The following is a 22,407-nucleotide window of genomic DNA, read 5'->3' as shown; positions in this document are numbered from 1 at the left end:
CAGATCATTTCTCAGAAAACCTCAGCGATTCTCCTCTCGAGTATATTTGCTCCGGGCCTGCAAACCTGTGTTTAAATAATAAAATCAGTTTAATTATCATGTTCGATCTTTTCAGCTCCTGGCTCCACCCCTGCATCCCCAGAACGACCTAGAAACAAAACCTGTATATTAGCATCAACTTCACATTTAAACTCAGTTCCCCCCCTGTCCTTCCCTCACTGTGATCCACTCTGTGCTATAAGAAACTAAACTTAAAACACAACAGTTATCAGTCATGTGCTTCATACAAAATGTGCGTATGTTTTAGTTTCACGTTGATCCTCTGAGTGTCATGGTACTTCTTTTAATTGACTTTATCAAATCGAACCAAAATAGGTTTGCTGTCTTTACTTTGCTCGTTTCCCTCCAGCACCACCTCGTATCACCTGCCCTTTCCTTGGACCAGTGTTTGTTGTTCCATAACTGGATTTGGAATGTGACAAGTCCACCAATCCCCTATATAACTCCTACATTTGGCTTTTGGTTCTGTTTCCTTCTATAAAATGTCATTGACTTCTACAGTGGCCTGCTTTGGTTAATGGTAACATCAGTAATATCAAACATTTTCTCCCCTTCAGCATTTGGCATTTTCCCAACAATATAATGTGACACCATCAATAAAACAACATTTTCTTAAAGCAAACATCAGCAACCCAAAATTAGCCGCCCAAGGGTGGAGTCTGCAGCTCCACTCTCATGTGGACCTTTCGGTCTCCCCTCTCTCTCTTGTGCTCCTGCCAAAAGCAAAGCAAAGCATCCACCCTTTTCTTACCGGCGTCGTGAATTGTTTGTCAGCATCTACTCATCCTAACGCTGGTCCAGTCTTTGTCACGGCTGCACAGCAGACAAGTGGAGCCTCACGCGCAAAGCATCAGAGTCTCCACCCTCATCAATATGAGCTCATTTATTTGTTCTTTCTTTTGTTTTTAGAAAAAGAGTTCTTTATGATCTTGGACTGGATTGACTCGCTGCAATCCTTTAGACAGGAACTGGCAGGTTCCCACAGGTGACCTTTTCCTCAGCCCATTGTAATCTGGAAAAGCTCACCTTATATTTGCTCTCACAACAATGTTTTACAGCGCTGTTAATTCAATCTTGCAGGCCTGCTTAGAACAAAGAAGGAGGAAAAGAGAGCTGATTATTAGCTCATCAGAGCCAAAACATCATCACCAAAGGGGGCGACACCTGACAGTTTTCTCTAAGTGCACTGTTACAGAATAATGAGCCGCTCCTCGACATGTCCATGTTTAGTAAAACCCTCTATTGAAATAAGAAAAAAGCCAAAGCTAACTGACAGAATGAACCCATCACTAAACAACAACCCCAAAAATCTTCATCACAGAAAGTTTTGCTTACTAATCCAACAATATGTTGTGGGAATTAGAACTTTCCGGGCCATAAAGCTTTTGCCGACTCTTGGCTTAACTAATACTGACATAGTCTGAAATCAGACTTAAAGTCACCTCCTCTGTTCATTTAGGATAAATGTATCTATATCTGATTTAGGCTAAGTGCCTTTTGTTTAGATGAACTGCTGGACTTCCAGACCAGCAGGTTTAGGGAAGTCTTTATGGGGTCACACTCTGACCCCCCCCCCCCCACCACACCACACCACACACACACACACACACACACACGCACACACGCACGCACAGGCAACGTACTCTTTGTTTGTATGTAGACGTCATATGTTAATGAACGTCATATGTATATTCATGTAACCTCAATAAACATGAAGAACTTTGCCTACTCGTGTCTTGCTTTGCTATGTAATTAAATTGTCCTTAACGTTCCAACGAATAGGTTTATGCTACAAACCTATCACTGAGGTTAACTACACAACCCTCGCCACCTCCTTATACACAGGAGTGAGTACAAAAGGGTTCGTACGGACGCATCAGCCGGCCGTCCTTCTGCTCGACACTGTTAGCTGAAGATGATCGGATCATCCTCTGTCCTGTATTTAAGGCTGAGAGTGTTTTGTCCAGTCTCTTTTCCACAGCTACTGTCCACAGCACTGATCCACCTGCAGCACAGCCCCACTCAGTTGTTTTATGATTTACATGTGCACGTTTCCCTTCCACTGAGCTTACAAAACCTCTGACAGGAGAAGTCAGGCATGTGTTTCCCCCACCTCCCCTTTTAGGCAGTATTAAAATAGAAAACAAAACAATCAAACAGGCTAAAGCTAGAGCACAAGCAAAGACAGCACGGTGACTAAGTTCTCCCATACTGGACGTACGCTACCACGTGGGCTCAAACAGCAGCACATCAGCTCAGTTTACATACTGTTGACATCTTCATCAGAGGATCAGCAGGGAGCGCTGCTGAGCTGCAGTCGTCTCCACCAGAGTGACGGAGCAGGAATCACAAACAGCACAAACCCACCGTGTTGTTTCCACCCTGTTCAGGAGATCTGAGCCCCCATCCCTTTTTTTCATGTTGCAGCTCTGCACTGCAGGCCCTGAACGCCTCCCGGTTACCCTCAGTGTGCTTAGAGTTTCATTTACAACCGACGAGCTCACAGATCATCTGCAGGCAGGTGAACGAACCCTTAATGTGAGGATAATAGCAGAGCTGAGCTGAGGTCAGAAATAGTCAGGAACGGTGTCGACACAGTGAAGTCAGCTGTTTGGGAATTTGTCTGATTATCAGTTTGGGGGGGTCCGGTGTTAAATAACAAAGGCGGTGTAGGATGGAGAGAGGAGGAGGGAGGGAGCAGTGATGATATGAAGTCAGAATAACACTGTGGCAGACATAAGGGGGTCAGACAGGAGCAGCATCAGTCTCTGCTCTGTTTTGTTAATAACGTAGAAAAATAATTTTGTACAATCAAGCTACATCGACGGACGCTTTACCTCACGTACCCTAAAATGAAAAAGTAGTGCAGTAAGACGGAGGCTGCACATGACACCATGACTGAGTTCACAGCTGTTGCTTTGATTCTAACGTTTAAGACTTTTGGCATCGACTCCGTTTTAATAAATGAGTGCTGGGAGGCGTCGTTTGACTCAGGAGCTCCTGCGATGCTCCTGCGATGCTCCTGCGATGCTCCTGCGATGCTCTTACTCTGCGGGAGAAAACAAAAAACCAAAAGTAGCAAACATGGAGCGATATGACTCGTTTAGATTTTGGGAAACGTGCATCGACAGGTACAGTGTCCTTTTCCCCGCGTCTTTAAAAATGATTCATGCATAGATCCCCCACTGAGAAAACCCTTTTTATATACTTTCTCCTTTGTACACATTTTATATAGAACTATATATTAATTATCTTCATAATCTATATTTTCAGAAAATTCTTTCCACACATAAAAAACAACAATTTAACAAATGCTTCAAAACAAACAACAAAAAGAGAGAAGATGGAAGAGAAAATCACGGACTGAGGCCAGTTTGGCACTTTGTCATGAGAAACATGACAGAACTCTGTTAGTTGACGGTAAATAGCGATACTCTATTTTTCTTTGGTTTTTCTTCTCCCTCGATGAGAAATGAAACACAGCAGTACTTACTTGGCACCTAAAAATGCTGGTCGAATGAAAGATATCAGTGTTTTCATAGTTATATGTTTAGTGTACGCCTCCCGCCTCCAAACTGCTCAGCAGATCGGGAATTTTTAGAGAAGAGCAGGAGGGAGGCGTTTCAAATGAGAGAAGAGAGCAGTAATAAAACACGGATGTAGAAAAGAGAAGCATAATGTGCACATAACACACAGGAGATGGAAAAAGAGATGACGCCAACGTAAAAAAAGAGAAACAGCGAGGAGCGAGAGAGCATTCGTCCCTTTGACCAAATGTTGGAGGTCTTGAGCCTGGAACAGCAGACCGTCTTTGAAAACAGTATCTTTGAAAGATCTGAGTCACCCACCCCAAACTGCTCATCTGCTGCTGGACACTTCAGTTGCACCTCCACATGCCACCAGTGGAGGGAGCTGCCAAGTTTCACAGCACATGACGCAGCAGGTGTAGTTGCTTTTGGAGAAAGAAGAGAATAAGAGGACAGAACGGAAGGCCCACGTCTAGAGGCCTCCCTTCCAGAGCGGAAGCAGAGCCAGTGTTCCTGGTCCCTAGGTGGCGCTGTGTCGGGCCTGTCCCTACTATACCCTGGTGGTGGAGTGGGGGTGGGGCAGGGTGTTGTTGTGGCCGGTGGAGGGGAATGTGTATCCTCTATGAACCTTTTTCTTTTAATTTTCTAGTTGTGGTTTTGTTTGACACATGAAGATGTGTCAAAAGGGGGAGTTTTAGGTCTAATTTGAAACAATGGATTATATGATCGATGATGCAATTCTACACTGCAATCATCGAGTCCATCCTCACCTCCTCCATCACCGTGTGGTACGCTGGAGCCACTATCAGGGACAAACAGAGACTGCAGCATGTTGTGCGCTCTGCTGAGAAGGTGATTGGCTGCAGACTCCCATCTCTGCAGGACCTGTACGCCTCCAGGACACTGGGGCGTGCAGCTCAGTCACAGCTGACCCTTCTCACCCTGGACACAGTCTGTTTGACCTGCTCCCCTCAGGCAGGAGGCTCCGGTCCATTCGCACCAGAACCTCTCGCCATAAGAACAGTTTCTTCCCCTCTGCTGTTGGACACATGAACAATAACCGTATGACTGTTCCCACCACTACCACGTGACCCTACGCTGTGTTCACTGCATCATTCCATGTTTGGCCCTGATCACCACCTGCACTCATGTATATATCTATCTACTTAGCACTTTTAATCCTTATTTTTATTTTTATTTAAGTGTTATATGACAGTATGTTTGCACTGAAGCACCGCAGCAATTTCCTAATGTTGTAAACCTGCTCAACATTTGGCAATAAAACCGTTTTTGATTCTGATTACTGTCAGCATTTTAATCGCTAGTTTAAAGGCTGCAGCTGTTGCTCTAACATAAATGTAACAGGCCTCAGTGCTGGTTCTAATAGTCTGAGCTGCTTCCAGCTTTATTTGTGAAGAGCACAGCAGCTTACAAAACACGTAGCTAGCTCGTACAGCTGCGACGTTAAACTTTCATGAGCTAAGATGACCTTAAAATAACGGGGCTACGTGTGGTGATGCTAGCGTTAGCCACGTTAGCGCGTTAACTTCACAGGTGGTCAGACTGAGTAAACAGGCACTAAGTCAGAGGTTGGGCTCTCCGTTACGCTGCAGGATCCCTTCATTCATGCAATTTATGCAGTTTATTAAAGTGCAATTGGAAAAAGGATTTTGAAATGCAGTTTTTAAAAGCATTTCAAAAATCAGTTTATTAAATGGGAATTCAAAAATGAATTTACAAATGCAGAATTTATTCTATAATTCATTACTTAAGCACAGAATTCTTTATTTCGATGCGCGTGGCTCTTGTGGTCCTCCATACAGGAGTGAGAACGTGTTGGCATTTGGGTCCTCCTTCCCCTCATCATAGTCTGCCACGCAGGCCGTGACAGAAAAGCCCACTAAAAGAACGCCCACCAGACCAAAGCAATGGTTTTGACTTGATCAGCATTAACCCCGCCCCCTGACTTTGATGGGTGAAGCTGACAAATAAAATGTATTTATGAACAGCGATGCAGGGCCAGGAGTAGCAACGTGAATTAAATAAATACATCATTAAATAATTCATTAAATGTGTCAGTAAAATAATCAAAATAGAAAACAAACCAATAATTGATTAAATATGTAATTAACTAATTTGAATTGTATATAAACAAATATTGAAAATTTTAAATGAAATTAATGGATAATTCATTATTAATATATATCTTTAATTGATTATGTAGATTTTTTAAATTAATTACTGAAATAGTTCATTCATTAGTGATGCATTTATTTAATGCAACCATAAAATTATTGCTAGTTTAAGTAAAATCAATTTAAAACATCAATATTAAAGGTTAAATTATGATAATGAATACATGCAACTATAACTGATGACATAAAAATGAGGATTTCTTAAGCTGAAGCCAAAGTGCTGACTCATTTGTCATGTTACTCTCAAATGTTTTCCCTAATAACAAGAACATAATTACACTTTAGCTACAAGAGGGCAGCAGCATTAATACAAGTCACATGTATATAAAGGTACAGTGATTATATTACAGTGATTTTGACAAAAACAAAACAGTTGATGGCAGTGTGTTTTTCCATGACAGAATAATTACGCACACCCCACTTTGCAGTTATTTATTGTAAAAAATGTTTGGAATCATGTATGATTTCCGTTCCACTTTGTGTTGGTCTTTCACGTGGAATTCCAATAAAACTGATTCATGTTTGTGCTGTAATGTGACAAAATGTGGGAAAGTTCAAGGGGGCCAACACTCGGACCGGCGGCCGCCTCGGGTCTCTGCTCCTCCTGCCTCCCCTTTCCCTCATCCACCTGCTGCCTCTGTGGAAGCTCCGCCATAGCCACCACCAAACAACTGAGTTATTTCTACACATCGACCAGCATCCGGCCAATCCACCACCTTCCATCGTTTATACCGTTACAAAAAAAAAAAATCATAAAAAAACATCATTGGCCCAGAAAAACGAAAAATCACCATCGGTATGCCCGATGGCCAGTCCAGCTATGGTCGTGCCATCAGTTAACCCTTCGCTTGCCAGCTGTGACACGCGTGCCCAGGGTTGCCGACCCCTGCTCTAAAGCATCTGATTTGGATTCCTGAGATCAAATATATTTTCCTTTGTGTTTGTTTTCTTCCCATTTGTGGCTTTAATGTAGTGTTACATCCTGTTTGTTTGCTTCCCTCTGTATACATGTCCAGATTCACTGTTATGTTTCTATTCTTACATTGCTGTGTGATCACTGTTCCCTCTGCTGACTGATGTGACCTTTTGTATCTCACACTGATACTTGTCATATTTGTATCTGCGCCTAAAAGATAAAAAGTTTTCCACGCTAAAACACAGCTCCACCTCCTGCAGTTCTCCCTCTGAACCACTAGATGTCTCTGTTATCTAAATGAAGACGTGCAGCACAGCAACCACAGCAGCGCTCAGATCACACGTGTCCTGTTATTATGTATAAAAGCATGAAACAGGTGAGACAGGTGGGATCAATATTAATGTTGTGGAAATATATGAAAAAGCAACAGAAGAGTGAAAACATTTCCTGTTTCTAGAAAGATCTTTCAGCTCACAGCTGCTCACAGACTGTATTTACAAGTGACAAACTGCAACTCTACAGTACATCTACAGTATATATCAAATATATTCTGTATTCAAATCTATTGAGTGATGTTTGAAAGTCTTTCCAGGTGAGTTTGATCCAGGAGGGTCTGAAGCCAGAGTCAGACAGAGACTGTGCAGAGACTGTAGAAGGACAGAGCAGCAGCAGAGCAGTCCAGATACACTGATGATCCTCTGTCAGATCCAGAGGGACACACAGGGATGATGCTGGACTCTACATTGTGTCTGACAGTGGAGCTGTTCTCAGAGCAGTTCACTCTGCAGCACTGACAGTCATCTGCACTTCTTCTCATTCCTCTGTCAGTCACTGCTGGATGAAGCTCTCCTCTCCACCTCCCAGTAACATGGCCCAGTCAGAGCGTCTCTACACACAAGCTGCTGCTGCTTCAACCTCTCTGGATCATCAGGACACAGCTGCTCCTCTCTCAGCACACACACCGTCCTGTTTACCACCAGCTCCACCTGCAGAGAGAAGAAGGAAGAGCAGAGGAGATAAACGAGTGTTTCCAGAGACTCTTCATCAGCTGTCAGTCAGTGATGCAGCACATCCAGTATAAAGAGCAGCAGGGACTTCAGTGCTGGGACTGTACTAGGACTCATTGTTGCTTCACTTTTTCTAATCTTTGGATTTTTATTGAAGTTGATGAAAATGTTTTTCCCTCCTAGTTTGAGTTTGGACTTTCATTCATTAGAAGAACCTTGGTGTGTCCACTCTGAGCTCTGTAGGAACCCCAACAACAAGCCCAACAATCCAGATGGACGGTTCCAGCTGTTAACTGGAGGAATTCCATCCAAACATCTGCTCTCACTAAATTCTTCCTCACCTACAGACTGTGTTCTTCACTGCTTTAAACTTGGAAATGAATGCAGTCATTGGTCTGCGTGCTGCTTTGTTCAGAGAGCTGATTGGCTGTTGACAGTGTTTGATCAGAGCGTGTCAGCTGTTACTATGGTGACCATAAAGGTCAGAAACAGGAAGTGTTTGTGTCCAATCCTGAAGCCTGTCACCATTCTCCTCTCACAGCTTCACTGAGAAGCTGCAGCTTTACAGGAAACACTGGATCTTTGTTTCATACTGACTGTGTTTAGTACAATACTGCTGACAGCACCACCCACTCACTCCATCACTCTACTGACCTCAGAGTCTCCAGTCTGTAGTCTGGACTCTGCTGGAGATCAGACAGCTGCTTCACATCTGGATCCTTCAGGTTGTTTCCCCACAGGTCCAGCTCTCTCAGATGGGAGGGGTTGGACTTCAGTGCTGCTGCCAGATAATCACAGCTGATCTCTGACAAACCACAGCCCCCCAATCTGTATAAAGAATGAAAGATGTAAGTTTATTAGACAAAGTGTGAGCTTGAAATCATTCAGTGTTTCATCATCTGTTCAGAGCTGAAGAAGGTTCAGAATGTAGAAGTTTAGAAAATGGAAACTCCAAACAGCTGAAGCCAACAGGAAGCAGCTTCAAACAGGAAACTGTGCAGAGTTTCAGACTATATGTCCTGATGCAGCCAGTTGGATTTTGGAGATTTGAATCTCTGTTCTGTGACTAAGTCCTTGAATCATTTCTTCCAGTTGGTCCAACAAGACAGACTAAGTGTTGGACATGTGTTGTGGCTCCATTAGGGGAGCTTCTAAATGTGATGTGATGGCCCCTCTGGGTCTGTCAGGTCACAGGACTGAAGAGAGCTCAAACTGGGCACACAGTTGTTCCAGTCTGGACCAAAGACTCTATACTGGGACTGAGGGACTGCTTTGACTGCACCCACTGGGACTTTTTAAAGGCTCATGTTCTCACGTAGATCATCGATTTCTACTTACATTTCTTTCTGGGAAAAATGGGGATTACTTTGGAAACAGGAAGTATTTTCCCCAATAAGCAGCCCTGGATTAGTAAATCACTCCAACATGTTCTCAGGCAGAAGAAGCTGTCTTGTTATGAGGGAGAGAAGAAAAAGATTGAGGCACAGAAACTTGTTGAAAGACAGATAAAGCAGCTAAAATCAGGTGTAAAAGTAAAGCAGAGGATGAGCTGAATAAAGGACACTCAAGGCTGGCTTGGAAAGGAATGAAGTCCATGGTGGGGATGCAGAACAAGGAGCAAAGATGAATGTGATGCTGAATCAGCAGAAGACTTGGACTCATTTGATTCCAGCTTTGATATCATTGATTTCAATGAAGAGCTTTGTGATTGTAGCAAAGGGCTGGTAGCTCTGAGAGTCCCACTGATGAGGTGTTTGTGTGGAAATCTCTTAGTGGGAGCAAAGAGAGAAAAAGCCCTGGTCCTGATGCTGTGGGAGGGAAATGATTGAAGTGTGCTGTGAGGAACTGACTGGGAGATTTTCACACATTTTCCAGTCCTCCTTGGAACAACAGGAAGTTCCCAGCATATGGAAACAAAGGTTAAGTGTCCTATGGCACTCAGTGATGATGGTGCTGTGGCCCCACCACCTCCACCTCTTTGTAAAGGAACTAACTGTAATCTGAAGCTTCAAATGGAACTAAGACTTCCTCCACTAGGTGGCAGTGTCTGATGAGAAAGTGTTAGTGGAGCTGGCCTGGAGTCAGAAACAGGAAGATGCAGGATTTGGGCTGAAATGGGGAAAAGTGGTTCGCACTAGTGCCTTAAAGCAAGAAGGTTGTAGGTTGAAGCTTGTTGGCCTTTCTGTGGAGGTTGGATGTTCTCCCACAGTCCAATGAAATGCTGCTTAGGTTCATTGGTGCTTCTAAATTGGCTGTAGGTGTGGATGTGAGAGAGTGCTTCTCTGTCTCTCTCTGTTGGCCCTGTGATGGACTGCTCACCTGTGCAGGTGGACCACGCCTCTTGCCCTATGACAGCTAGGGCACAGGCTGCAGCCCTGTGAGCCTAAGCTGAATAAACAGTTAGCAAAAATGATCCATAGATGGCCTGAAATCCCCCAGTTAGCAGTTTGGTAGATAGCTATGACATGCTAATCCCATCCAGCAGCTGTATTCTACCTGTAAGCTGATCCCTGCTGAGCCAAAGCACTTTTTCATATACAAATTACAACCTTTAATAGAAACCTATTGGTCAGCATCTTATTAGCCTGCTGTTAGCTTCATTCCACAGAAAACTGAGAGAAACTAACAGAGTTGATAAAGAATAAAGAGAAATGTGCTGATTTAAAGCCTTTGAAGTGCTTCAGATGATCTCTGTCCACTTCTGTCCACTCATTCATTCATGTAAGCTTTCTAATGCAGCTTTGATCTTCACAGTCTGCTTCATGAAACTCATTCTAACCCTGAATGTCAGAGTGTTCCTCCTTCTCTTTCCCATCATTCATGCTGGCAGTGGAGGAGATTTGGATGTTGGACTGTGTTTTGGATGATGTGTGTATGTTTGTGTTGGACTGCTGTCTGTAAAGCAAACACACATTTTGCTTTGGATTTCAGTGTCAGACAGACTTTAAGGTGGAATGAAGAGTTGGAGAGTTTCACAGTGAATTATCCAGTGGAGGATTTTTCTTCTTCTTTGAAGGTTTGAAATGTGAACATTGTTCTGCTGCAGTCAATGGACTAAACCAGAGAAGAAGAAAACAGACTTTACCATGAAGATCCTCAGTGTGGATCAGTATAATATCAGCCTGATGTCTGCAGTTTAGTGTCAGCACAACTTTCACATCATATTCATCTCAGCACAACTAAAACATGCTGACTGACCTCAGAGTTTCAAGTCCACATCCTGGACTCTCCAGGAAACCACACAGATGCTTCACTCCTGAATCCTGCAGCTTGTTGTTCCAGCTCAGGTGCAGCTCTCTCAGATGGGAGGGGTTGGACTTCAGTGCTGCTGCCAGATAATCACAGCTGATCTCTGACAAACCACAGCCCCTCAATCTGTATAAAGAATGAAAGATGTAAGTTTATTAGACAAAGTGTGAGCTTGAAATCATTCAGTGTTTCATCATCTGTTCAGAGCTGAAGAAGGTTCAGAATGTAGAAGTTTAGAAAATGGAAACTCCAAACAGCTGAAGCCAACAGGAAGCAGCTTCAAACAAACACAACAAGAGAAAAAACTCTGAATGTTTCACATTAAAGTCGTACATTTCTCATAAAAACAGGACAAAGACTTGAAAAAGTCATGTTTTTCCTTCCAGGAACCACAAGGCTTCACTTTTAAAGGTGAAGTGTGAAAGAAATGGACATATTTGAAGTCCAACACCTTTTTCCAGTCACATTATTAAAGCAGACAAACTACAAGCTCATTTTCATTCCAACAAGTCATCTTCTGACCTGGACTAACAACACTGGTCTCTATGTGCAGCTGGCTGTGAGACCAGTGCTCAGGGAGCGTCTACAAAGTGCAACACTGAAAGAACATCACACACTCATTTGCTTCCATCATCCAACCTGAAGAGGAAACAGAGACGCCTCCCCTTCAAAGTAAAAGCTGCTCCTTTTGGACACAGTATCAAAGAAAGTCTACAGTATAACATAGAAAAGACAGAACAAAGTTTTGGTTGTTTTTAAATTGTGCAGAAATGAAACTACACTAAGCTCAATTATGTGACTGACATTTCATCCCATGTCAGTTTGGCCTCATCCTGGGCCGGATTATCCAGCACACACTCTGACCACAGGTCCATGTTGAGCAGGATGAGCTGCTGGCTAATCTGGAGGCTGTAGCAGCAGCTCACAGTCACAGTGGATTTCCACTCATGAAAAAGCTCTGGCTGCTTCATTTCTCATCTCATATCAGAGACTTTAATGCTTCACTGAAGCTGTACTGTGATGCTTCCATATCCCAGTGAGGCCTCCATAATGATTTCAGCTGTTCTGTACACACACTGTGTGCCCTGTATGGCTCAAAGTCTCTGCAGCCTGTTTTTATCTGCTATCATCAGATCTTCATCATCCTCATTCACATCCCTCACACACTCTACAGCCTCATCAGCACTGACTTCATCTTCACTGACTGATGGAGCACAACATGAACCTGTGGAGGCTGAAACACTGTCCTGTCAAACATCTCCCCGTCACCACTCCACTTCTGTCAGCCTTTAAATGAACCCTGCTCAAGTCTGTCACTTCTGTTTGGAGCCAAAAGGAAAAACTGTTGTTCAGTCGTTTGGAAAGACAACATTTCTGAAAGCACTCAAACTTCTTCACATTTGTCTTCAGACACATCCTGAACATTTAGGAACTGAAGAAAGTTTCAAACATCAATCAAAGACCTGAAATATAGAAAAACAACAACAGCCGCAGTCAGTGAACTCACCTCAGAGTCTCCAGTCGACAGTTTGGACTCTCCAGTCCAGCACACAGAAGCTTCACACCTGAATCCTGCAGGTTGAGGTTGTAACTCATATCCAGCTCTGTCAGATGGGAGGGGTTGGACTTGAGAGCTGAGGCTACAACTTCACAGTGAGACTCTGAGAGTAGACAGTGAGTCAGTCTGTGATGATAGAAAATATAAAATGTGTTATTATAAAAGCAGAAAATCTGCATTATAAACACAGACTGAATGTATATGAAGACAAAACAGAGTGAGGTCATAATCTGATGAATCTGCTCTTCACATCTGTGCTTCAGCTCCTCTTACTGTGTTTGACATGACACAACGATTGAGTCTCTCTCAGACCTGCAGACTTTTAATGAGAATCTTTGTTTGGCTTTAATCTGCAGATGAAGGAGGAAGATGGTGTCACATTTAGGCTTCCATAATGTCCACAGTCTGTCACTGAGATCTGATCCAGAGTCAGAGTGAAGACACACATTTGGACTGTTTCCTGTTTTGACTCCAGAACATTTTGAATGAGTTCAGCTCAGTGAAGAGTTCCAGCTGGAAAGATGATCTCTGTTTGCTACCTGCTGTCAGGTACGACTGTTCACGTCCACACGCAGGAAAAACCTGCTGACTGTTACCAAACGGAGCAGAAATCTCATCACTGGACAATAATGATGAATGAACTCAGAGCTGCTGATATCAGATCTGATCTCAGGGGAACTAAACACAGAAATGATTGGCTCATTTTAGCTTTCTGAGCCATTATCTGCTGGTGTGTCGCTAGTTGGCAGAAAATGATTTGTATTCCTGTTCAGGGCTTCAGTGTTTATGAGTCCAGATCCAGGTGACAGCAAGTCAAAATGATGTTACCTGTCTGTGTCCAGCAGCAGCCTGTATTTACTTTGAATATTGTTATAACCTGACATGGATCAGTTTGTCTTTGATTGGTTTGTAAATGTCACTGTTTCCATTGGACCTGAGTGACGTACAAAGACAGAGAGGGAGAGAAAGGAGAGAGAGGAAGGAGACAGCAAAGAGAGAGCAAACACAAACAGGTGAGAGTGGACAGGTGACCAAGGTCAGCAACCAATCAGAGAGCTTCTGTTTGACCCACAGTCACTGATGATGACTGCACATAACCAAGCAGTGTGTTACTCTGATATCAAATATGGATCCTGCTCTTATAATAATGATCATCAGATGATATTATTGTGTTATTTTGTAGCTGAATACGATGTTTGTGTGATTATCAGTGAAAGAAGCAGTGAGGAGGATGGAGAGAGAGAGAGGACAGAGGGTGAAGTTAGAAACACTAAAAGGATTTTTCATGGATTTCATGGATGATTTGAGTGATTTCCAGCAGGACACTTAAACATGTCAGTGGACGTCCTAAAGAACATATTCACTGATATGAAACGTGTCATTGAACAGGATTAATATCAGTGGAAACATGGTGGAAACAGCTGTGACTGCATGGATGTGACACACTTCAAATCTGTTCTCCACTCTTGGATTTGGGATCCATGGAGCTGCTGCTGAGTCTGTACAATAAAGGAATGGTGTGGAAGGTTGCAGCGTACGGACACAAACACTTTGTGGTTACAATCTGATTTTATTTTCAACATTAAACTACCAACCTACACTGATCAATGATGTTAATGATCACATCTGGACTCACCCAGCCTTTCTGCAGTTCCTCACAGCTGGAATCAGTCTCAGTCGTCCCTGCTCTGATGTGTTGTACTTCTGCAGGTCCAACTCATCCAGAACCTCCTCTGACATCTGCAGCATGAAGGCCAGAGCTGAGCACTGGATCTCAGAGAGTTTCTTCTTTGATCTGTTCTCTGACTTCAGGAACTCTTGGATCTCCTGATGTACTGAGAGGTCGTTCATCTCCATCAGACAGTGGAAGATGTTGATGCTTCTGTCAGGAGAGATTTCATCACTGTTCATCTTCTTCAGGTTGTTGATGACTCTCTGGATGGTTCCTGGACTGATCTCTGTCTGACCCAGCAGACCTACTAAGAGTCTCTGGTTGGACTCCAGACAGAGGCCATGAAGGAAGCGAACAAACAGGTCCAGGTGGCCATTTTCACTCTGGAGGGATTTATACATGGCTCTGTTCAGGAAATCATCCAGAGAGGACTTGTTGTATTTTTTTCCCAAAAAGTTCTTCAGCACCTTTGTCTTCCTGTTGGTGTGACAGTGGAACATGTAGACAGCAGCCAGAAACTCCTGAATGCTCAGATGAACAAAGCAGTAGACTGGTTTCTGGAAGATCACACACTCTCTTTTGAAGATCTCTGTACAAACTCCTGAGTACACCGAGGCCTCTGTCACATCCAGACCACACTGCTCCAGGTCTTCTTGGTAGAACATGATGTTTCCTTTCTCCAGATGTTCAAACGCCAGCCTCCCCAGCTTCAGAAGAACTTCCCTGTCAGCCTCCGTCAGCTCCTGTGGACTCGTCTCACGTCCCTCATGGTACTTGTTCTTCTTCCTCTTTGTCTGAACCAGCAGGAAGTGTGAGTACATGTCAGTCAGGGTCTTGGGCAGCTCTCCTCTCTGCTCTGTAGTCAACATGTGCTCCAGAACTGTAGCAGTGATCCAGCAGAAGACTGGGATACTACACATGATGTGGAGGCTCCTGGATGTCTTCATGTGGGAGATGATTCTGCTGGACAGCTCTTCATCACTGAATCTCCTCCTGAAGTACTCCTCCTTCTGGGCGTCAGTGAAGCCTCGTACTTCTGTTAGCCTGTCAACACATGTAGGAGGGATCTGATTGGCTGCTGCAGGTCGGGAAGTTATCCAGACGAAAGCCGAGGGAAGCAGATTCCCCTGGATGAGGTTTGTCAGCAGCTGGCTGACTGATGACTTCTGTGTGACATCAGACAGCAGCTTCCTGTTGGTGAAATCCAATGAAAGTCTGCTTTCATCCAGGCCGTCAAAGATGAACAAAAGCTGAGAGACAGCCAGCTTCTCTGCTGTGACCTTCTGTAATGTTGGATGGAAAACATGGAGCAGCTCCAGAAGACTGTACTGCTCATCTCTGATCAGGTTCAGCTCCCTGAATGAAAGCAGAACCACCACACTGACATGTTGGTTCTCCAAGCCCTCTGCCCAGTCCAGAGTGAACTTCTGCACTGAGAAGGTTTTTCCAACACCAGCCACGCCGTTGGTCAGAACCACTCTGATGGGTCTCTGTTGGTCAGGTAAGGCTTTAAAGATGTCCTGGCACCTGATTGGAGCGTCATGGAGGGCGTCCATCTTGGAAGCTGTCTCCAGCTGCCTCACCTCATGTTGGGTATGAACTTCTTCACTCTGTCCCTCTGTGATGTAGAGCTCAGTGTAGATGGTGTTGAGGAGGGTTCTACTTCCTGTTTCATCACTTCCTTCAGTCACACGTTCACATCTCCTCCTCAGACTGATCTTATGTTCATCTAAAACCTCCTGCAGACCAACATCTGCTGAAAGAAAGAAAAACAACGAGACTAAAGAGAAAGAAAACTCTTCAATGTCTGAACAACACAAGAAGTGCAGTTTTCAGAAATGAGTCCATCAGCAGACAGATGTTCAGTCTTACTTTGTACACAGCTGCTCTGACTGGCTGTCTGCAGTCCAGCTCTGCTTCTGGATCTTTCTCCACACTGTGCAGAAGCTCTGATGGTGACACAGAAAAGTCACAGTGGAGATACTTCTGTGCACCTTTGATTAGACTCATTATAAAAAGGAAAACAAAGTTTGAACACAGTCATGTTTCCAGTTCACTGACTCACATTTATTCCATGGACACTCACTCTAACCTGAACCACAGCTACAACCCAACATTGTTGAGGCCTCATCTCCTCCTTTCCTGACTGTAGAGGTTAAATATGCAACAACCAACAAATAAAAGAATTTGGTTCATTTCAAAGAAATTCACACGGCGACCAAGTAAAGTAACCGTAGTAAAGGAGACAACATCCCGTTGATGGTGGGATTATTTGAAAGATTTGCTTTGGTCACATCACCAAATGCAGTTGAACCACCCGTGGATCCATGTTTGACCATTCTACCACTCTGAGCTCTGCTTTTGAATCATTTTATTATTATCATCATTCATTTATTCATTCTTTGGAGGGGGGCTATTTCCTAATGCCGCCCTAATAAGCTGATGTTCAAGGGGAAATATAACAGAAACTCTTTCAGTGTTATTCATTAATAAATTAACAGATAAACTGTGAAGAAGAAAAAAACTGAGATTTAAAGGAGAGAGTGAGAAACTTGATCATCATCCTCATAATACATGTTTATCAGTATCTGCTGTGACCATACTGCAGTAATAACTACAAGTCTACATTTCTGTGACTGTTGATCAATCACAGCAGGAATCTGAGCTCATCTCTGCACACAGAGCAGCTTCAGCTCTGGGATAAACTGCTCGCTTCACGTCCTTCTCAGCTCACAGACACTCATCCTGATATTTTCCTTTAACATATATATAATATAATTCATCTGAGTTTACACTTTATCTGCATAAATACAGAAAAACAGACCCAAACACCAGAAACCATCAGTTTCACCATGTAGAATATATTGTTGTTTCCTTGCTTTTAATTCAGAGAAAAACTCTGATTTGGATTTTCTCTGTTCTCTTTGCCACAGCCCATCCCAGCAGCAGCTGAAGCAGCTGACTGTCACAACACTGAATAACACTTTAGGAGGAATTTCAGAGGTCAGTAAAGCTCCAGTTTCAACATCAGTTAATTAATCATAGTTCATCATAAATGTTAACCTGGCTGGCACACATGTTAATGTTAGCCATTTAAATATTAGCAGTTAGCTGAGGCCACAAGAAGAAGAGGCCCTAGAAGAACAATGGATGATAAGATTAGATTTTCAAGACTAGGCAGAGACGTGTTTTCCTTACCTAACCTAACCTACAGTTATGTTTCCTTATTTCTGCTGTTTGCATGTTCACAGCTGAAATAAAGCTGCCTCTTTGACTTCATCCTGTTGTGTTTGGGTCCAATCCTGCCTGCCACACAGCGCTACAGGACAAAGTCTAAGATTTTTATCTTTTTAATGAATCTTTGGTCATATTCATCCAGGAAAACACAAACATGTAAAGGAGTCATCACAGTTCTCTGACCTCGTTGGTTCAGCACTGAAGTCTGGAGGGTAATCTTTGGACCAGTCACTCCTCACCGACGGACAGCTGGATCCTGCAGACTGTGACCTCTGACCTCTGCAGACACAAACATGTTTTATTCAATGATCAATTCTCTGATAAAGTGATTGAAGCAGCTGTGATCACACAGACTGCAGATAATGCAGCTGTTTCCTGTCAGTAACAGTCCTCTTAGATTAGAGTTCAGCTTTTTACAGGAAAACAAATGTCCCTGAATGCAACAGTGAGACACAGTCTGCCTGTGTGGCTGTGATAGCTGCCGTTAGGAGCGCTCATGTGTTTGCAGTTAGACGAGGAGATGTTACCATCATGGACACGTTAACAAATCCTGCAGCATCACGTGGCACAAACACTTTGTGTTCCTGTCATCTGCAAGCAACAGGAAGTTCATTAATAAAGGCGGGATGGAGACGCGACTGTGATGGTTCTCCTTCATCCAGCTGTTACACACATCTGGGCTCACAGGACGAGCCTTTGTCTAATACAGCAGCTGCTCTCTGAACACTTTTCTGAAGAGGAGCTGCACAAACTGTTAAGGTTCGGTCGAGTTAGGGAAGAGAAGAAAGCAAGCCCAAGTCGAAGTAGGTGTCAAAAATAGTGATCTTTATTACACTCTGTGCACAAGAGTGGGAAAAGACAATTTGCAATCGAATCCTCTCTTCAACTGAAGCATCAGTCTCCTTATATTGCCTTTATGACATCACAAATATGGATCCTATAAATATGGATCACAGTAATCAATGATAACTGATTGTGAGAATACAAAATAAAATATCTCCTGATCACAAAACCTTTGTTTGCTTTCTAGAGCAGCGTATCAAAGTCAAACTACCCACTGCTAGCAGCTGTTTCTATCATAGTTTAGGATCCAGATGTGTGAGGTCTAAATTTACACCTCTGATTAAAATACATAGTTAAAAACAGCCAATTGAGTCCAAATGTGTCTTAAACCAGATAAACTGACAGTTACAGCTGAGCCTGTGTGTCCTTGGAGACACTGCTCTGCTACAGAGATGCATTTTAGAAACCAGGAAACATCAAAATCATTTAAATCAGAGAGTTCATGTTACTAACAGCTCACCTCTCTGCAGCAGAGACTTTAAAATCAATGATAAACTCTTACGCCTAAATTAACTTTACTGTTAACCAGTTTTCATGTTTCTGTAATCCACCAGTGTGCTCATGCTTTTTTAATTGAAAACATATTTTTAATGATCAAATATAATTATGTTTGTTATTTGTGGATTTTAAATGTCCTTGACAGAGACAGATGATGATCATTATCCTGCACTGTGCTCTCAGGTTTGGTCGAGCTAGCACAAAGAATGGCTATGTTGAACTTCCTCCTGGGATCTACACTAAGAAGTGAGTCCAACATTAGCAGGGTCTCTTTCCTTTATCTGATTCACTTTAGCATTCACAGTCACGTGAAGCTTGTTATTAACTCGATAAGTCAACCCAGGGTTTCAGCTGAGCGCTCACATGAAACACATGGTGTTGGCAGCATCTGATCAATCATATTCATGGAGACATGTATCAGCAACAGAGCAGCTGAGTTTGCAGAAGGACGTCAAACTAAACCACAGGAACAATATGAGGAGATTACACACATAATAAAATACTAGCAGTAACACAGCTGCTGCAGACAAATCAGTCGTGTGATCGTGTGTGAGAGGAGAAGGACTGTAAAGGAGTTTGGTGTTAAAAGCTCTGTATGAATGTGGGAGACTTTGAAGGGCTTTAAAAAGGCCAATATAAAATAAAAGGCAGCAAAATTGCTGAGTGTGAAAGTCACCAGACTTATCAGACCTCTGTGATTAAGACCTGTAAGAACACCTGTTTGTACTTGTTGGCATTATATCAAACACACACGTATATTAACCCTCTGATGCATGAATTATGAAAGCCTTGGTCAAGATTTTTTTCTTAAGTGCTTTTATTCTTCTCAGGACATGAAAAAAAATGTTCAACTCTTTTTTCCCCAAAAATATGTTTTTTTATAAAGTTATAAACTTGTCCACTCCAGTGGACTACATGCGCCTGAGCACTTAGCATGAAATACTGTGAATTTACTATAAAAATTAATTACCTTGTGTTCTATTGTAAATATACAAACACTTGTTTGCTTGTATCCTTTGAAAAACATCTCAACAATTTTTTTGGAACTTTCAACTCATAAGGCCCCAATGTTTAGACGTAAATAACAAAACCAATCAACAGTCCTAGCTGTGAATCCTACACCTGAATATGGCAAACTATCTCCAACAAGAGAAACATTTTTGAGTCTACACAGTTCTATAACGATGCAGGACAGTATTACCAAGCCCTTAGTAGCATGCTGGAAGAAAACACAAACTGACATCTTAGTCTCTGCATCTCCAAACACTTCTGTGTTCATCACACCTAGGCTGTCCGTAGTTCCTATGTCTCTGTTCTGCTCTGGCAGCCACTCTCATCATCACTGGACTTATCACTGAACTCATCATCACTGCACTCATCAATGAAATCATCATCACTGGAGCTGGATGGAATTTCCTGGACTATTCTGTACGCTGCCTTATTCTTTGCTGCATTTGAAGTCTACAAAATATGATAAAATAATTATTATAGTAACTCAAACTACAGCTGATCTGCACAGAAATATACATTTTAAATGAGTAGCTTATAAATGTAACAATTATATGCTTACTTATAACCAAAACAGTCCCAAAAAACAGTGAGACAATTTATGACTTATGTTAAAAAAATATAGTGGGTAATGCATGATGTCCACTACAGTGGACACATGGTTAATCGTAGTTTTCTACATATTAGACATAACAATTTCTTATTCCAAACAGATAATATCCTTCCCTAGATGTTACTGCATATCATCATATTTTTTTTACCTGTTGGGCTCTTTTAGCATAGAAGGATTGACAGGATATGCCAGCAGTGGTCGGCAGGGGTGACAGTTTGTCTGCCATCTTTGATTCAGAGGAAATTTACTTGCAGTTGCACTAACTGAACACTGAATTGACCTCAATGGAGCATGGCAGCAGAGAGCACTCTAGAGGCTAATATGCAGTTCCACCATAGAAACCAATGCATTAAAGAGATATGTACGTTTTAGTAGCTGTCCACTCCAGTGACCACTATGCATCAGAGGGTTAAGCCTTTGTTTGAACTCTGGTTGAATTTGTTACTTTCAGACTGTGAAACATCACAGAGGCTGCAGCTGCAGATCTTTTATTCACCTGGAAATTTACTTTAAATGTTAGATGGAAAATGTATTGCTCAGTTTAACCAAAGTAAGAACAATAATCCATAAACCTTCATAAAGACAAACATCTCCCAGAACATTGAGCTGCTGAAGTGTCACTGAAGGGAAAAACTATTTGTCCTCCTCCATCCAGCAACACCTGAAAGACCTGAGTGGAAGCTCCTCCCTACACTGTGTTTGAAGCAAAGCACAAAGGAGACACCTGCTGGAGCAGCTGGAGTCCTACAGACACTCAGCCTCTTCACTACACAAACACCTCCTACAACATCCACTCTTTCCACTCTGACTGCTGTGTTTGTGGAAACACTCCAACACACACCGCTTCACATACCAACATAGAAATGTGTGTGAAAAAGAGCTGAGCTGATATTAAACATGAGGATTTATTCAGAAATACAGAGTCAGGAACAACATCTAGACACACATTACCTCTCAGCAGCAGAAGAACAGCCTTTAAAGTTTATACCAACATCCTTCGACTCGTTGCTCTTTAAGGAAACACAGCTGGGTTCAGGTCCAGGAGATTCTGGCCTCTTATTGATCCTAAGAGAAAAACAATAAATGTCACAGCTTCATGAGACAGGAAGGAAAAACTGGAAATATTAAATTAAAGACATGATGAACAATCTCATAAAAATAATGTACTTACTCTTTGTCACATAACAGTCTTTTGTTAAAGTTTACACCAACACCCTTCGACCTGTTGCTCTTTAAGGAAACACAGCTGGGTTCAGGTCCAGGCTCTGGATTAGTTTCAGGGTTATGTCCAGCTGAGCCTGGTACGCCCCACAGCTCTGGGCTTTAAAACAACACACACAGAGGTATGAGTGTGAATAATGAAGGAGCAGTGATGTGAGTGCTGAGCTGTGACATGGAGAAGAGTCATGGACAGTTAGAGATGGTCATCTCACCTCTGAGCTTTGGTCTGGCTCTCATGTTCCCCACACAGAGTGCTTTTAGAGGGAGGGACTCCCTCCTCTCTGTCCTCACACTGATCCATGCTGCTGAAAACATCCAGATGAACAGAATCAACTTTTTGGGGATTTACTGGATGATTGAGCATCCAGACACTTTTTAATATTTTACTAATTTCTGAAGCTTTTTACCAACTTTGTTTAAATTGGTCTGCTGTCATTTTATTGTTGACAAAAAGAGATTTTGAGTTTGAGTGTTGACGTTTCCATGTGGGACTGTTGCTGCAACACCAGGATGTTACTACAGAATACACTTTATATTGTGAGCACTTGGATGTTAGTCCAGTGGTCCTAAACTGACACACCTGCACCTGGATTCATTCTGACCAGATTTTAGCCCAACAGTGTTTCATACTTAATACATCAGACACAAACTCTGCAGCTGTCATTGTCATCAACTGCTACTATGTAAGGAGTTGTTTTGATCGAAACTATATGTGACGTAGCAGAAATATATATACACATGCAGCTTGTGATTTTTTTTTCAGAGCTGTGGGTGCATGATAGCGCCTAACAGTTCTCCGTTCC

The 22,407-nt window shown here is 42.7% G+C and overlaps 1 protein-coding gene across 2 annotated transcripts in view; it reads right to left on the bottom strand.

Moving 5' to 3' along the window:
* LOC113017568 (NACHT, LRR and PYD domains-containing protein 12-like) overlaps positions 1 to 21,905 on the bottom strand; it is a 65,079-nt gene extending 43,174 nt beyond the window's left edge. Inside the window, exons 1-9 of one of the 2 annotated variants that reach the window (XM_026160720.1) lie at positions 21,817 to 21,905; positions 21,555 to 21,704; positions 21,335 to 21,448; positions 17,605 to 17,700; positions 16,057 to 16,133; positions 14,149 to 15,940; positions 12,462 to 12,638; positions 10,904 to 11,080; positions 8,360 to 8,533 (exon numbers count right to left, since the gene is read on the bottom strand). In XM_026160720.1, coding sequence (XP_026016505.1) covers positions 8,360 to 8,533; positions 10,904 to 11,080; positions 12,462 to 12,638; positions 14,149 to 15,940; positions 16,057 to 16,133; positions 17,605 to 17,700; positions 21,335 to 21,448; positions 21,555 to 21,704; positions 21,817 to 21,905 — 2,846 coding nt within the window. Of the gene's footprint in view, positions 1 to 8,359; positions 8,534 to 10,903; positions 11,081 to 12,461; positions 12,639 to 13,377; positions 13,447 to 14,148; positions 15,941 to 16,056; positions 16,134 to 17,604; positions 17,701 to 21,334; positions 21,449 to 21,554; positions 21,705 to 21,816 lie in introns of those variants that run through there. The other variant, XM_026160721.1, reaches the window with a different exon arrangement.
* Positions 21,906 to 22,407: the final 502 nt, after the last annotated feature.

This window comes from Astatotilapia calliptera, unplaced genomic scaffold (assembly GCF_900246225.1).
Source record: "Astatotilapia calliptera unplaced genomic scaffold, fAstCal1.2 U_scaffold_15, whole genome shotgun sequence".
Taxonomy (NCBI): Eukaryota; Metazoa; Chordata; class Actinopteri; order Cichliformes; family Cichlidae; genus Astatotilapia; species Astatotilapia calliptera.
This window is presented reverse-complemented; position numbering and strand designations above follow the sequence as displayed.